Source organism: Leptopilina boulardi, unplaced genomic scaffold, assembly GCF_019393585.1.
Source record: "Leptopilina boulardi isolate dan_hultmark-lab unplaced genomic scaffold, ZJU_Lbou_2.1 LbouV2_372, whole genome shotgun sequence".
NCBI lineage: Eukaryota > Metazoa > Arthropoda > Insecta > Hymenoptera > Figitidae > Leptopilina > Leptopilina boulardi.
In genome coordinates this window covers 1,420,074-1,435,827 of record NW_026137943.1, presented here as the reverse complement: position 1 = coordinate 1,435,827, position 15,754 = coordinate 1,420,074, and the positions used below count along the sequence as shown (strand labels likewise).

The following is a 15,754-nucleotide window of genomic DNA, read 5'->3' as shown; positions in this document are numbered from 1 at the left end:
CAATCAAACTTAGACAGATGTAATTTGAAGGCTATCGAAATTTGACACTTGCAATTTCAAAGCGTTTAAACTTAAACTCTAATTGAGAGGGTTTGAAAACAGGAAGTGTTGGGATGTAGATACAAAATTAGAATATTGTATTACAAATTAAAGGGTACTTTAAAAAAAAATTTCTACTTATGACGGATTTTTCAAAAATTTTCAACAATCAAATTAATTTTAATAATAAATTCCTATCATGTTGTCGTTTAAACAGTTTGGTACTTATGTAAATAGATAGTTTAGAGGAAAGTTAATAGGAAGCTGTAGATATTAGTATAAATTATGGAAGTATTAGGGGACAAAGTTTTTTAGAGAAATTACTCAAGTTCGGCCAATTAGTGTTTGCAAATATCAGTTCCTATATATTACTTATTCAAACAAATTATTACATACCCTAGTTTACTAATTAGAGAGTATGTGATTGATAATTTTGGAGACTTAGCTAAATATTAGATATTAATTTGATGAAAAAAAGTTTGGGTGCTCTATGTAAATTGATGTGTAACATATTATAAGTTGGGAAGGAAAATTGGTACTTTAAATTAATGAGCACCAATACTCGAAGAACATTTTGAATTGATATGGAATAGGTCTAAACTAGATCTAAGATCGAAAACTTAACATTCGATAGTTGAGCGGGGTAAAGTTCGAACAGATATTATAGCTCGTTACAACAATGCAGGCGAAGTTTGCGAAATTCCCGTAGTCTCCGAAGGAGTAATAACTCCTGGAGAAAGGATAGCACTCGGGGGTCATTTTCCTCGATACTCTCTATACGTAGACCACGAGGAAGTAGGTATGTAGCGTTCGATAGCCAATTTAAAGTTACGATTCCATGTTCCCTCTCTCTCTCTCTCTCTCTCTCTCTCTCTCTAGACTATGTCGTCTTGTGATAGGGGGTTCCTTCTCTTTCTCTCTTCACAAAAGAGTATATAGTACAACGCTTTTAATATGGACAACTCCCCTTCGTATTATTGTAAGCGAAATGTTAAGATTTATTCGCGATGTGACCTGAGTATAAATCTACTTGGATTAAATCCCTTGCAACTTTCCTTAACCCAATCTCTCTCAACAACTATACCTATTAGTGTTGCCCTTCCTGCTAGGATTACCTAAGTTTTGACCTGCCCTGAAAAATCCACATCGAGAGAAACTGCCTCGGGAAATTGAAACTCAATCTCACCCAAGTCAATCGACTGCAAACTAAGATGAGAATTAAATCAAGAATTTGTTTCGCTGTTGATGTTAATGAAGAAATGTTATCTTCGTTAATTGAATACGTAATCAAAAAGCTGTTCAAAGAAAATACTTATACAGAGTATTTTATAACTAAATTATAAAATAAATAATTAAATTTCTTTTTCATTTTTAATATAAAAAGTCTTTAACTATTTTTCTTAACTTTATCATTCTTAAAATGATTATTATTTACATATTCTCCGCTAATTTTACTTAAAGTATATTTTTCTAAAACAAAAGTATGAAACCAATTTTTTCAAAATGAAAATAAGGTTTCTTCCTTTACAATGAATTGGAATGTTGCAAAGAGAAGAAGAAAAGAAAGAAATGAGAGGGTAGAATGGAAGGGATTAAGAAAGATATCCTATAAAATAGGAATTAAATTTTTGTGTACCCTTTCTCTCTCAGCAATTTCTCGTTTCCCTCTCCACAATATTTCAATCTTCAAGTGCACTCAAAGAAGAATTCAGGAAACGATATAACGTTTTCTGCTTCCTCAGTAAAATTTAGATTTTACTTCTTATAGCCTTTGATGTCTCCACAGCTCGGTTGTATTTTCGTATACGATGCACTTTTACTACAGAGAAATCCATCACACTTGAAATCGTTCAGAAAATTTAAATTTAATGGAATTTCTAGTGGGTTCGTAAAATTTGTATTAGTTTTTATGTGTGGAGACTTGCATAATACAGTTTTGTGAATATAAAGCTTTAAAATGGAAGAATAAAAATAGTGCCTTGGAAAAAAAAAAATAATAAAGAAGAGAAATATAAAATAACTGCAAAAAGAAATTTCACGAGGATTAAACCTCTTGAAAATAAAAATTTCATATTAATAGTTTAAAAAAAAAGATATAAATGACTAAAATATTTAAGGAAGTTGTGGTTTTAAAAAAAAGAGAATCTAGAAAAAAATTACAGAAACCGAAGTTGGAGTAAAATTGATCAAGGGAATGAAAAAAGAATAAAAAAAAAACACTTTTCGTATAAATTGTCACGCAGGAATTCGAGGGAGACGGCGGACGCGAAGGAAAACGAGAGAGGCACACGACGACTAGAAGAGGGAAAACCTCGTAAAAATGCAAACTTTTCCCTTCTATAGGAACGCGTTCTCTCGAAACCTTATACAGCAGTTATGTACGCGTTGTAGTTGGGCGCTTGTCGCAAACTTGTTTCAAGAAAAATGGAACAAAAGAAAAACGAATGAAAACTCTCCACCCACATTTTGCCTCTTCAAGACCATCTTCCAATCTTTTATACACCAAGAAAAAAAAAACTGCTTAAAAATAGAAAACAAATCGACCCGAATGAAAATCGATTTAAATTATCTTGTGGCCTTTTTTCACAACTTTACAGTAGAAGCATTTGAAGTTGATAAAACATAAACGATTTCATTCAAGAATTATTTAGAAATAACTAGACCGATAAGTCATTAATGATTCATAGCCACTGCTATTTTCTTTATTTGTGTCATCGATTGACATCATGATTAACGAAGTAGAGATGTTTAATATAAAAGACGAAAATACTTTCAATATAAAGAAAAAAAAAATTTACATTTAAGATAAACTTGATCATTACCTGAAAATTCAATTAAATTAATTAGAAATCTTTTTAGTATTTTTAAAAAAAATGGACAAAGTTGCCTAAATTCTTATATAATAATTACGATGACAGAGTTCATGTTTCATCAAGGACCAAATTGAAACAGCTGAAGAAAGCTTGACATCAACGTTGATTTAACATCAGCGTTTCTTAATGAACCAGACAAATTGAATAAATTACTAAATGCAACAAGACACGATAATTTTATAGCATTTCACATTCAAAGAGATGATATACAACCCTATACAAGAAAAATAAAAAAGAATTTTCAATCTTTTAATTCCATTTCTAATTTGTTTCTCCTTCTCAAGAATAATTTTTCTTTCATTAAAGCTTAAGTTACTAATCTGGAAAAAAAATCTTCTCTATTTATTTTCATTTCTCGTTTTAAAACTGAAAATAATTTTTCTGATTCCTCTTAAAAAAAAAAAAAAAAACTGCACACGGTTATTTTTATACTGAACTGCAAAATAATTTAAATAATAAATTCTTAGTATAACATTGATATATTGTTAGGAAATTCATTATCTGAATACATAAAGACAAGTGACAACTCTAAATATGAAGGACAAGTGACAACTCTTGCTCTATTATTAATATAAATACATAAAGACAAGTGATGACTTTGTACAAGACAAATAACAACTTTCTCTGACAGAGGAATTCTTTGGAGATATTGCCCATAATGATCAATGCTTATGACCAGTTGTCGCGATACACTTTTTTTGTCGATTCGGATCCTTGTAAGCACAGCATTGTCACGGGTCGGTGTCTAAGACCAAATGGCCCTTATGTGACAACTTTCTATAATTTTGTGGAAAACTTTCTATGGCAACAATGACTTGAATATTTATACTTGCAAAATACAAAAAGTAATAATTTTGTAATATACAGGACAAGTGACTACTCGGTTCCAAAGGAGACAACTGACAACCCAGCTTTTCAAATAATTTGGTATTTTGAGGAAAAAAAAATTCCTTATTTATTTTCATTTCTTGTTTTAAAACTAAAAACAAATTTTCCAAATTCTTCTTTTCTTTAAAAAAAAAAACCACATATATGGTAATTTTTATTCCAAAGTGTGAAATAATTTGAATAATAAATTCTTAATGTAAAAATTGATATATTGTTAGGAAATCATTTATTTAGAGAGTCATTTTGCCATTCTCTTCATAATAATTTATAGTAATATCGCTTCGTGTGAATAAAATTAATTTAGAATCCCCAGCACCTCTTCTCTGCTATCTCTTGTGGGATATGGCTTTGCTCCAGAAATGCCACGAGTGTCTGATATTAAAATCAAACTTTATTATCATCTTGAAACGAATAACCCGAACTATTATTCGTGGAATAAAATTCGAAATGCTCAAGAATATAACTTAGGTTATAAATTTCAACTGAAAAATGTATCTTACGCATGTAATTCCAATGGAAAACAATGTCTTTTCTAATAATCATAATTCCAACAAGGGCACATCAAATATATATATATGTGCGGTTTGAAAAGAATATTCAAATTCATATTAATAAAATATTTATATGTCTTTATTTTTATGCCATGATCATTAAAATGAATTTTATCTGATAGTTAATAAAGTTGTTGACATAGGAAATTTTTCAAATTTAATTCTTAATATATTAAAATATGACAAATATTTATATGGAGAAATTTGATTATAGCAAATGTATAAAAATAATTTTAAAAAAAGACAACAGTTTGTTGTATATGACTGTAGTGTAAAATACGGTCTATTTTTCTCACCTGAGGAGGATAATGATCCGGAAGTGCATGTAGTGCTTCTCTGTATGCAGATAAGGCTCTCTGTAATCTCCCTTGATCCGCATAGAGGGCTCCAAGTTGCAACAATGCTTGTACTCTGGCAGCTTCGTGAGCCCTTCTGTCTTTTAGACCGGATCCGTCCAAAGAAGCGCCAGCGCGCAAAACCGCAGCTGCTTCCGTTCCACGACCAACTGAAGCTAAAGCTGCTCCAAGATTCACATAAGCCTCTGAAAATGTTAAAGGTCAAAGATTAATTTTTTATACCCATTTTCAAGGAAATACATCAAAGTAAATACAAAACAGTTATATATATAGAGCAAAAATATTTATAAACCTCATAATATTATTTTCCCCAAAATGTTATATTTATTCAAAAATTATTTTTCTCTTTCACTCTTGTTAATAATTTAAATACAATTTTCTCAATTATATTTTCTCACTAATATAAAATTTATGAAACATCAATAAAACCATATTTCAAATAAATAATTATTAAAATGTTTCTATTAGTCAAATTAAAATATCCACTTGGACCACTAAATGTAATGAACATTCATACTACTGGTTGGAAGTTTCTCAAATTTCCTGCATTCATTCGAGAACGCGAATTTAGTCCGAGAGAGTAGCTATATATATATATATTTTAGACTATATTTCACACAGCAATGAAATGTTGATGAATACAAATTCCAACTTTTTATTTTGTAACTATAATTGAATGAAAAATTTTATTTCTTTCCCTTTATATTATATAAAAAATTCAATGCTTATATATATATGAAAATATATAAAACATTTTTCTTTAAAGATTTTCTTTACAGAAAACTTGTTTATAAATCGTTTTTGCACAGGAAAAGCCATCAAGTGACATGGCGATCATCTTTTATAAATATTTTTCCAAGTCAGTAAAGTAGCACTACGTTTCATCATGGATATTGCTTGTGCTCGAGTCTGACATTCACAATAATTTATTGTTCGCTATTCAGTCAGAAAGCAAAGCGGATGAGGAAGGGGAAAGGGTGGGGGGGGTATAAAAATGAAACGTGACCATCGATCAAAAAGTAACTCGACCATTTCTCTCAATCTATAACTGGATTCAGAAACGCGTCACAAAAATTCCATCAATGCTAAATAATCATTTGTTGTGATTTGTCTATGTATATATGTTGAGAATTCGATATTCCTATAACTTATATGATTTTCATGTGAAAAACTTTGAAATAACAATCAGTCAAGGGAGAATTATTTCGATTTAATCTTTTTTTTTTTGAATTATTATAAATATTCACTCTGATTAAAAAATATTATTGATTGAATTAAATAATACAATAGAGTATATTAATTTCATTTAAGCAGTTAAAGCTTATTTAGAGGTTCAACAATTGATCAAACGCGAACAAAATCCATTAGTAGCACAACCTCATTTTATTTGCTGGAAAGGCAAATTGAAACAGAAATTATAAGTAACTAACTAACAAAGCTAATTAATATGATATTAACAATAATAAGCTTATTTACAATGTAAAACGATTTTTAATACAAAATCCAATTAGTGTCTAAATATAATATGATCGTGCTTGCAATTGGGTATAGGAAGAGTAAGAAGCTTATATCGGATTATTTGTTATAGTTACTATTAACTATAAAAAAAAATACTTACAAATTAAATTTGCTTTATTATAATATCGTTGGGAATATAAATTCAAATTTAAATTAATTTCGCGCCTTATAGTTGCAGACGATGCAGCGCCTGCGCACAAAGATATTAGAAGAGAGACGCGACGTAACCGACTTGCTAATGGCAACGTGAAACTACAAATTGTATCATCAAGATGACATTCTTTTTTTTCGAGACGTGAGAAGAATTCGTAGATGCGCAATACAAAGTCCGGTAAGTCGATATATAATTCAACTCTAATGTAAAATTTTTAATCACAATACCCAAGATGATTGGAAATATTTCTTTATAGCTAGAAATTGCAGATAATATTGTTTATAGTATAAAAGACAATCAAGTATTTTCCAACAACTGTGTTACTTGGATTATTAATATTAATTTTATAATAAACCTTTAGTAAAATTAATTCATTATCTGAAATCGTTAATTTTCTCGAAGCGAAAAATTAGTTAATTTATCCCTTTTTTTGTTGTCCAATATAAAATTTGCAATACTCTACTGACCTGTAAATTGTGAAATTGTTTTTGAATTTATTTTCTCATTTACAAAGCTGTTTTTTATAATTTCTTTTTTGTCATTCACAAAGAGTTGCTTTACGTTTTAAAACGTTTGAGCGTGTACAACGTCAAAGTATTAAAATAAAATAGGTGAAGGTATATAAGTATCAACGTTAAAAATTTATGTAAAAACTTTATCTAAACTGTCCCATGTACTTCCAAGTTGTTAATTATTAAATATTATACTCTAAATTAATTTAAAAATTTGTAAAATCATTTTTTTGTTATGCGATCTTTTGTATGCAACTTCTGTTATGACTTATTATAAATAATGGAAGTATAACCTAATGTGAAACTGTAGTGACAAAATTATTGGTTTTTAAAAACTGTAAAATGGTAACGAGAATTTGGAATTAATATGGAAAGGAGATTTTCTAACTTTGTTAGTCAGAGTTAGGGAGAGAAATGACGTTGCTCTTTACTGTATACTTGGCAAGGGGTTTCAGCGCATGGGGGGTCAGGTTAACCAGAAAATTGCAAATCACACAACCGGGCTTCAGAATGGAATCTTAATTTTCTGAGGCTCACTCTGTTTTCCTATCCTTTTAGTGTTCCTCCACGACTTTTACTCCAAAATTTTCTTCTTCTTCTTCTTCTACCTTTACTCCTACCTTGTCTCTCTTTCTTCTCTTTACTTCTTGAATTTTGCCTTTTGTTTTCCACGCCCGTCTTTCCTCTTTCTTCTTTAAAACCACCCTCACCCACTCTCTCCTTTTCCTCTCGCAGTTTCGTAATTAGGAAGCAAACAGAATCGTGGTCTTGCCAAGTTGGCGAAGTCAGAGATGAAACAGCAGTTTCCAGCTACTCATCTTTCTTCCGCATTTGGTATAAATAGGACCACCTGACTCTTTCTCTCTTTTACTCGACTCAAATAATGCGAGGCGTTAAGAACGACAATATATTTCAATGTCAGACGCAAAGACTTGAATTGGAGGGAAGTGAGAGGGGTTTTGGGTTTTTACAAGTGTTCTTGAGGGGATCGAAGCCAAGAATCGAAAGGATTATGGAAAGATCCGCCTTTATTTACGGATAAAATATAAAAGGAGAGAACGATGGTATATGAAGAGAGTGTTTTTGGTGTTGAATTTATATATACGTATATATAGATGAATACTTTGAAATATATCGACGCATGTTCTTTCTCTCTTTATATATATATATATATATATATAGAATTCAGCTTTAATACGAGGATGATGAAACCAGAGGAGTGCCTGCGTGAATAGCTAGGAAAGTTTTCAATGGCAGTAGCAAATGACGAGTTTTGGGTGGAAAGGTTCATAAAGTTCTCTTTTGTGAAATGATGGTTTTCGAGGACTATTCAATGTAAAGATGTGGAATTCATAAAAATGAAAAAGAAATTGAAAATGCTCTCACTAATCTTGCATATTTTACTATTTAATAATATTTCTTTTTTTAGACAATAATATTTTAGTATGTTTTCAATTATAATTCGTTTTTTATTTAGTTCTAGTTGGACCATGCTGGGGTACGTTTTGGACATTTTGTAAGTAACAGAAATTGTTTTGTTTTTACACTTAAATAAATTTTTATCTAGTAATATTAATGAATAAACCGTTATAAAAAATTGGTATTTAATAACCTGGCGCATTTGAAATAAACTTCAATGATTCGAAAATATTCGAGAACTTGTCAATTTTTTATCATAATATTTATTGAGATAATTTTATTTTTAAATTCACAATTCTTTAACATTCTAGAATGGTAAAAGAGCAACGAAAATTTTTTTTTGTTTTTACACTTGAAAACATTTTTATCTACTAACAATAATTAATTAATTGTTTTAAAAAATTGGTATTTAATAACCTGGCGCATTTGAAATAAACTTTAATGATTCGAAAATATTCGAGAACTTGTGAATTTATTATCTTAATATTTTATTGAGATAAGTTTATTTTTAAATTCACAATTCTTTAATATTCTATAATGGTAATAAAAGAGCAACGAAAATTTTTTTTTGTTTTTACACTTGAAAACATTTTTATCTACTAACAATAATTAATGAATTGTTTTAAAAAATTGGTATTTAATAACCTGGCGCATTTGAAATAAACTTTAATGATTCGAAAATATTCGAGAACTTGTGAATTTATTATCTTAATATTTTATTGAGATAATTTTCATTTTTAAATTCACAATTCTTTAATATTCTATAATGGTAATAAAAATTCTTATTTGCCAACATTGACATTCCAATTTTTCACACTCAAGAATTTTCTAATTGATTCAAAATAAATACTGTTTCATAATTTTTATCTCCCATTTAAAATGTTTTAAACAAATTAATTTTCGTTTATCTAAATATTTTAATTTCGTGTAAATATGGATGCGCCAATTTAACTTCTGCGTTATTTTAGCCTCTGTAAGTGAATTTTGTAGAGAATATTCGCGCACCTCATTGGGGCCAACGAAGTGCAACTTTATGCAAAATGGAGAATCGCACTTTAATTATATTTGGCCTGCATTTGAGTCAAGTCTCCTCGAAACTAAGCCAGAGCACATTAAGGTTAGTTTTATTTTAGTTCAGCATCCATTTCAGAGCATTAAATCTTTCTCTCTCTCTCTCCCTCTCTTTTTCTCTCTAAGGGACGTTGATCCCTCGCTAAAGAAACAACCATCCAAAAGTTCATCAAGCAACAATTATATCCTTGTAATTTATTTTTGATTAGTGTAAATAATAATTTGAATTTTGTGCAAAACTACCCTATTATCCACACACAAATGTAGGTTCATTTACAATGGAATGCAAAAGAGCTGAATACTTGACCTACTAACTTAATCTTCCTTTCGTGAATAAAAGTTCTCGGTTCAATATTTACCTTTAAGTATATGGATCTTATAATTATGTTGTGCACAAAAAAGCATAAATGTTAAAACAAAAGTACATGAAATTAAAACAATTCTCTCTTTAGTAAAAAAGATGACATTTATACCAAAGTAATTATAAAAAATAAAAGAAAAAACCCCTTTGTATATACGAAAAAAGAGTACAATTAATTATAAAAATTTACAAACATCTAAAAAAAGCTCCTTAAATTTTTATGAAAAGTTCATAACAATGAAAAATATTTTTCTTTGAAGATAAAATGCTTAAAATGAAAATACAAATTTAAGAAGAAATTGTTAAATTCAAGGGCATAAAATGGTAATATTTTCTAAGTGGTCTATGATGTATATTGCATTTTTAGAAACACTTTTATATTCCAGTGTTTTTAGTACTAAAAATTTATAACTTCACAATGTGCATTCTGAATCAGTTCTTTTCAAGAGTTGGTGAGGGAGGGATGGGCGGTGGGAGTGAAGGGGGAAGGGGGGTGAGAAAGTATAAAACAAGTTGAATATGGTTGAAGGTGTTCCTACTCTGTGTAGAATAGAAAGCACCCTATAGTATTTCCCCAGTGATGGATCGCAATATCACATGTTTCCTCTGTTTATGTACTTTGTAAAATGCACATTACCTCTGTGAAACTCTTTGGATTGCTCTCTTCCTACTGAGAATAAACAATATTAAAGATATACCTGAGCGCGTTCTATCTCTGGTGAAGTGGAATTTATGATAATATTCAAACATGAAAAGAGCGCTGGAAAAATTTTTATTGACATATATGCTCATTATTTATTCTATCCTTTGAAAAATATATTTCAAACTTTTTAGACACATTCGAAAATATTAGATTACTTGTCAAATTTTTATTTTAATATTAATATTGAGATAATTTTATTTTTAAATTTCCATTTCTTTAATATTTTAAAATGAAAGTAAAAATGTAGCAATAAGCAATTTTTTTTTCACACTTGGATAAATTTTTAGCTAGTAATAATAATTAATAATTTGTTTAAAAAATTTGGTATTTAATAACCTGGCGCATTCAAAATAAACTATAGTAATTTCTTTTCTGAGTGTTTCTGAGTTGGCAAAAAATTTGCTCACACCACAAATCTAAATAAAAATGATATTTTTCATTCTAAAGTTGTTTAATTTTTTTTAAAAAAAAATTGTATACACATTGGATTACTTTGTTTGGCCTTCATTACTGAAAGAGCAATAAATCTAAAATGTCTATCTTATGCACCTAAACGAGTATCGCGTACGTATAGGTAATAAAACTGTTTATCAGTGTGTTTTACGGTGGTTGGCTCTTCCGCTCTCTCGCGTTTTCGTAAATTAGCGCGTCCAGCTTTTAAAAGATGCCCAGTTCGAGTAATTAGTGGCTCGATCGGCCATCAATTTGCGGATGGTCGCCAGGCACCACATTCGCGCCAAATCGTTCCCGCCAGTACTATATTTTTTAGAATATATCTATCCAAAGCGAGTCACACACGGTGTTCCATAAAAAAATCACATGTTTTTTTTTAATAATTTCATTGTTAATATTCAACTTTAATTTACAAATATTATTTTTTTTTGAAAAGAACATATGTGAATAATTTTTTTAAGAGAAAAAAATAAAAGAAGTTGATTAAAATATCAGCATAGTAAAATAAATCGAGTCAAAAACTCGACATTCAATCAACACTGAAAGTGATAAAAAGGACGTGTAATAATTTTTTAAAATGAATTTTCAAGAAGAAAAATTTCCATAAAAATTCCATCAGCTTCTTCTCATTGCACAAGATATTCCAACCGGGAGAGTTGGAAAACCAGAATTGCAGCAGTTTCGAAAGCAGATAGTTGGGAAAGGGAGGGGAGCATCGAATATCGATACGCAGGAGATCACCCTAATTTCAATTCAATCCCTTGCCATTCTTGAACGAAACTTTTTTCCTATTTCACTCTAGAAACCATCATGCACAAAACTCTTTACTTGCTTTGTAGGAGAGGAAACTTTTTTACAACCCAGCAATAAAACTAGATTAAAGGGGGCGACTTGTGTTTTAAAATGAGATCACGTTCGCTACCCAAGCGAATTCCTGGATTTCACTGTCGTAGCCTCTTCTTTTTTTTTTAATTTATATTTTTTGGTCACCCTGTAGCTTTCGAAAAATCCGGATACATGTTGGGATATAGGCGCGAGGAACGAGTCACATCGATTGGAGGTGATAGTCCTGATATTTGTTGTATAGAGAATGGTATGTGTGTGTACATGTTGAGAGAGGAAAAGAGACGCTTGAATTTTAACGTATCGGTCACTAACAGAGAGGCTAAAAAGTAAAAAAATAACTTCAATATCGATTTTAGATTTTAAAGCAATGTACATTGTTATTAATATGGCTATAGGGTTGAAGTAATGTCACTAAATTAGAGATATTATGTTATGACTAAATAAATATAAAAATGAGAATTATTATTTAATAAAAATAGAATTTTTTTTTAATCAAAAATATATATGTTTGTTTTTAAACTTCTTTTATTGAAAATTTATTGGAAATTACTTAAAGACATTAATAAGTAAAAGCTTTAAAATGGGAGCATCACTAAGAAGACACTGTAAAGTAGTAATGGGAAAAATAAGTCACGTCCTAAGTAGGTGTAGCTGAGAGAAGAAGCATTCCAAAATAGGCGTTCCCAAAAACAAAATACGCCCTAAAATAGGCGTGGCTAAGAAAAGGAACACCTCAAAGTAGGTATTATTAAAAAGCCACGCCTTAAAGTAGGTATGTCTGAGAAAGAAACACCCCAAAACAGGCGTTGCTAAAAATAAAACACGCCCTGAGGTGTGGCTGAGAAGAAACGCCCTAAAAGAGGCGTGGCTAAAAACAAAATACACCGAAGTAGGTGTTGCTAAAAAGACACGCCCTAAAGTATGTATTACTGAGAGAAGAAACATCTCAAAATAGGCGTTGCTAAAAACAAAGCATGTCTTAAAGTAGGTGTGTCTAAAATAAGAAACGCCCAAAAGTAGGTGTTGTGAAAAGAAGACACGCCCAAAAATAGAATTATCTTTAAAATGATACTCTAAAATAAATAGAAAACACATAAAATAAGTATGACTAAAAATATCAATTTTAAATTAAAAATTTTCTTGTAATTAAATTTTTTTTATTGTAATATTACATTTTCATAAAGTTTGAATTTTGTTTAATCCTGGCAGAGCTTATGACGTCTTGTTTCCTTTTATTTGTCTTTTCTCAAAGTCACGCTGAGAAAGCTGGATTTAGAAAGGGAGCAAAAAGAGAGAAAAGGTTTGTGGGGCGAAGGGAAATGCTGTGCTTATCGTGAGCTGGTTCACGCGAAGATTAAAACGTACTTTGCAATAAAAGTGTAAAATCTCCTAGATGTTCCATTCATTTTTATCCTATAAAATTCTTTAAGCAATACTAAAAATTTAAATCTTTATTATACAAAGTTTTGAAGGAAAAGTATTTATACTTTAGTGCTTAATACAATTTCAAAATGAAATTAATTTAAAAATTCGTATAAACACTTTACCATCTTATTATATACAAAAGAACGTTTTACTTAAAAGTCTCAAATGATTTAAAGAAAAATAATATTGAATTTTAAAATTAAAATTAAAGTAATGAATAAAATTACTTTGTTGACATGTAAATGTAGTTGAAACTGTAGATACGCAAACAGATAATTAGATTAAGAGAATTTCTATCTTGTTAAACATATCAAAATGCAATTTGAACGAAACATGGGAGATGGAAAAACCCTGTTTTTTCATCAGACAGATTAGTCGTGATTTTTATTTTCTATTAAGAATTTTTTATTACGCCAGGTTATTTTTTGAAAAAACCTTGTTTTAATATCAGACAAATTAGTCGTGATTTTTATTTTATAATAATAATTTTTTATTACCCCAGGTTATTTTTTGACAAAACCCTGTTTTATTATCAGACAAATTAGTCGTGATTTTTATCTTCTATTAAGAATTTTTTATTACGCCAGGTTATTTTTTGACAAAACCTTGTTTTAATATCAGACAAATTAGTCGTGATTTTTATTTTATAATAATAATTTTTTATTACCCCAGGTACCACCTTATTATATACAAAAGAACGTTTTACTTAAAAGTCTAAAATGATTAAAAGAAAAATAATAATGAATAATAATAATTAAGTGATTAATTATTTGAAAAATGTGCTAAATGCTGAAAGTCAAAGTTTTTAATGTGACATAAATAATTGACTGATAATTTATAGTTAATAGTAAATGCAAATTATTGAAACTGTAGGTACGCAAACAGATAATTAGATTAAGAGAATTTCTATCTTGTTAAACATATCAAAATGCAATTTGATCGAAACATGGGAGGATATCTCGAGTGGAATATGAATGGAGCCGTATTAAATTATGAGATGTGTTACAGTCGAGTTCGAGTAGCGTCTATGCATTCGTCTGTAAATTTGATGTTTCAATTAGCAGATCAGATAAGTAACATCAAACTATAAATTTGTTTCCTCGCCTAGACTGCTAAAATATCATTCGTCTGGTTATAAACTTTATTCTATTAATATTAATAATTAATAGAGAAAAATTTTAATTTAAAATAGTGTTTTTAAATAACGTATGAGGAACTTTTTGATAGGACCAACAGCATCCGAGCTTCGAGGGGACCAAAATTTTTGAGTTAAACTTTCGTGAATAGCAGAAGAATTATCCCCTTTTTTGCAAAGAAAGAAAAAAAATTGTGACATTTGAAGGTGAGTGATAATTAAGAACGTAAAATATATAAATTGGATTGCAAAGTATTTTCGTAATTTGTATAGAATAGATCGAATAAATGTCACTTTGAATGAATGTAGTGTTTAGCGTGATGTTGAGTGCTTTACCAATTGTTCACTATACTGTAGGATGGAATAACATTTCACAAAGGAATGCGACATATTTAGTTACGGAACTCAGTGATGCCTCCATCAAACATCTACCCACAGAAATGTAACTCCGTGAGTTTCTGTTCACATCCCTTTCCGGTTGTAGGATGCTCAAGGCGAAGGCCCCCCTTTAACTTGAGCTCGTCAGCAATAACGTACATGCTGTGTCAAGCTTGAACTGCGCCACCCTTTCTCTCCCTTCTCTTCATCCTCCAAACACTCTCTTCATCTAGAGCAGCTCCACAAACCATTCTATCTTCGTCTTTCCTAATTTTCCCCTAATACCTTTTCCTACCTATTGAAAGTCACATCGATCAGCTAGCTGGGTGCCAAGGCTCCTTTTATTATCAACGATATCGCCTTCAAGGGAAGCTGCCCTTTTAAAAGTGTTCACTGAACCAAACACTATTCACTGATCGATCATATTGCAAAAAGCTTAGGCGAGACACTTAAAGAGAATCAGGTGAAAAGAGTCACTGAAAAGTGGATTTTGTTGTTTGACGTTTCAAAGGAAAGTAGTAAAAAGTAGATTTTTATCCTTTGAACTACAAAAGGAAAATTGACAATTTTCTACAGTACATGGACGCAAAATAGAACGTCAAAAATTTTTGTTTACATTCCCTTTTTTCTGAGACTAAAGATTTTACAAAAATTGCTGAACAAACAATTGTTGATAACGGTTTAGTAAGTGATAAAAGTTTTTTTTATTCCTATTCATCGAAAAATCATGTCAATTCAAAGAGAAATTTACATTAATTGATTATAAATAATTAATTGATTCAAAAATCTAATTATCTACAGATTTTACAGCTTTAAATGCTGCACATATTGAAGAATTTTTTTTTTCTGATCAAAGAGTGGTTGAAAATGACTATTCAGCAGAATCGAAATGGAACTGAGTATTTGAAAAAATCGCTGATTCTCGAATTACTTGACTTTGCGCCTTTTTATTCTACGATAGGTAAACCTCCATCATTTAAAATGTATTTTTCCACATACAAAAGAGTTGTTATTTTTATATTTTCTATATCAAAAGAAAAAAAAACATCTTCAAATTATTTTCAACTATTTT

General features: G+C 29.8%; 2 protein-coding genes across 2 annotated transcripts in view; both read right to left on the bottom strand.

Annotated features, from left to right (window-relative positions):
* Positions 1–15,754, bottom strand: part of LOC127287721 (uncharacterized) — a 277,776-nt gene that overhangs the window by 141,099 nt on the left and 120,923 nt on the right. The gene's annotated exons all lie outside the window — the stretch shown is intronic.
* LOC127287715 (protein O-mannosyl-transferase TMTC2) overlaps positions 1–15,754 on the bottom strand; it is a 127,010-nt gene that overhangs the window by 21,640 nt on the left and 89,616 nt on the right. The window contains exon 7 of the mRNA XM_051314797.1: positions 4,648–4,892. Coding sequence (XP_051170754.1) covers positions 4,648–4,892 — 245 coding nt within the window. The remainder of the gene's footprint in view (positions 1–4,647; positions 4,893–15,754) is intronic.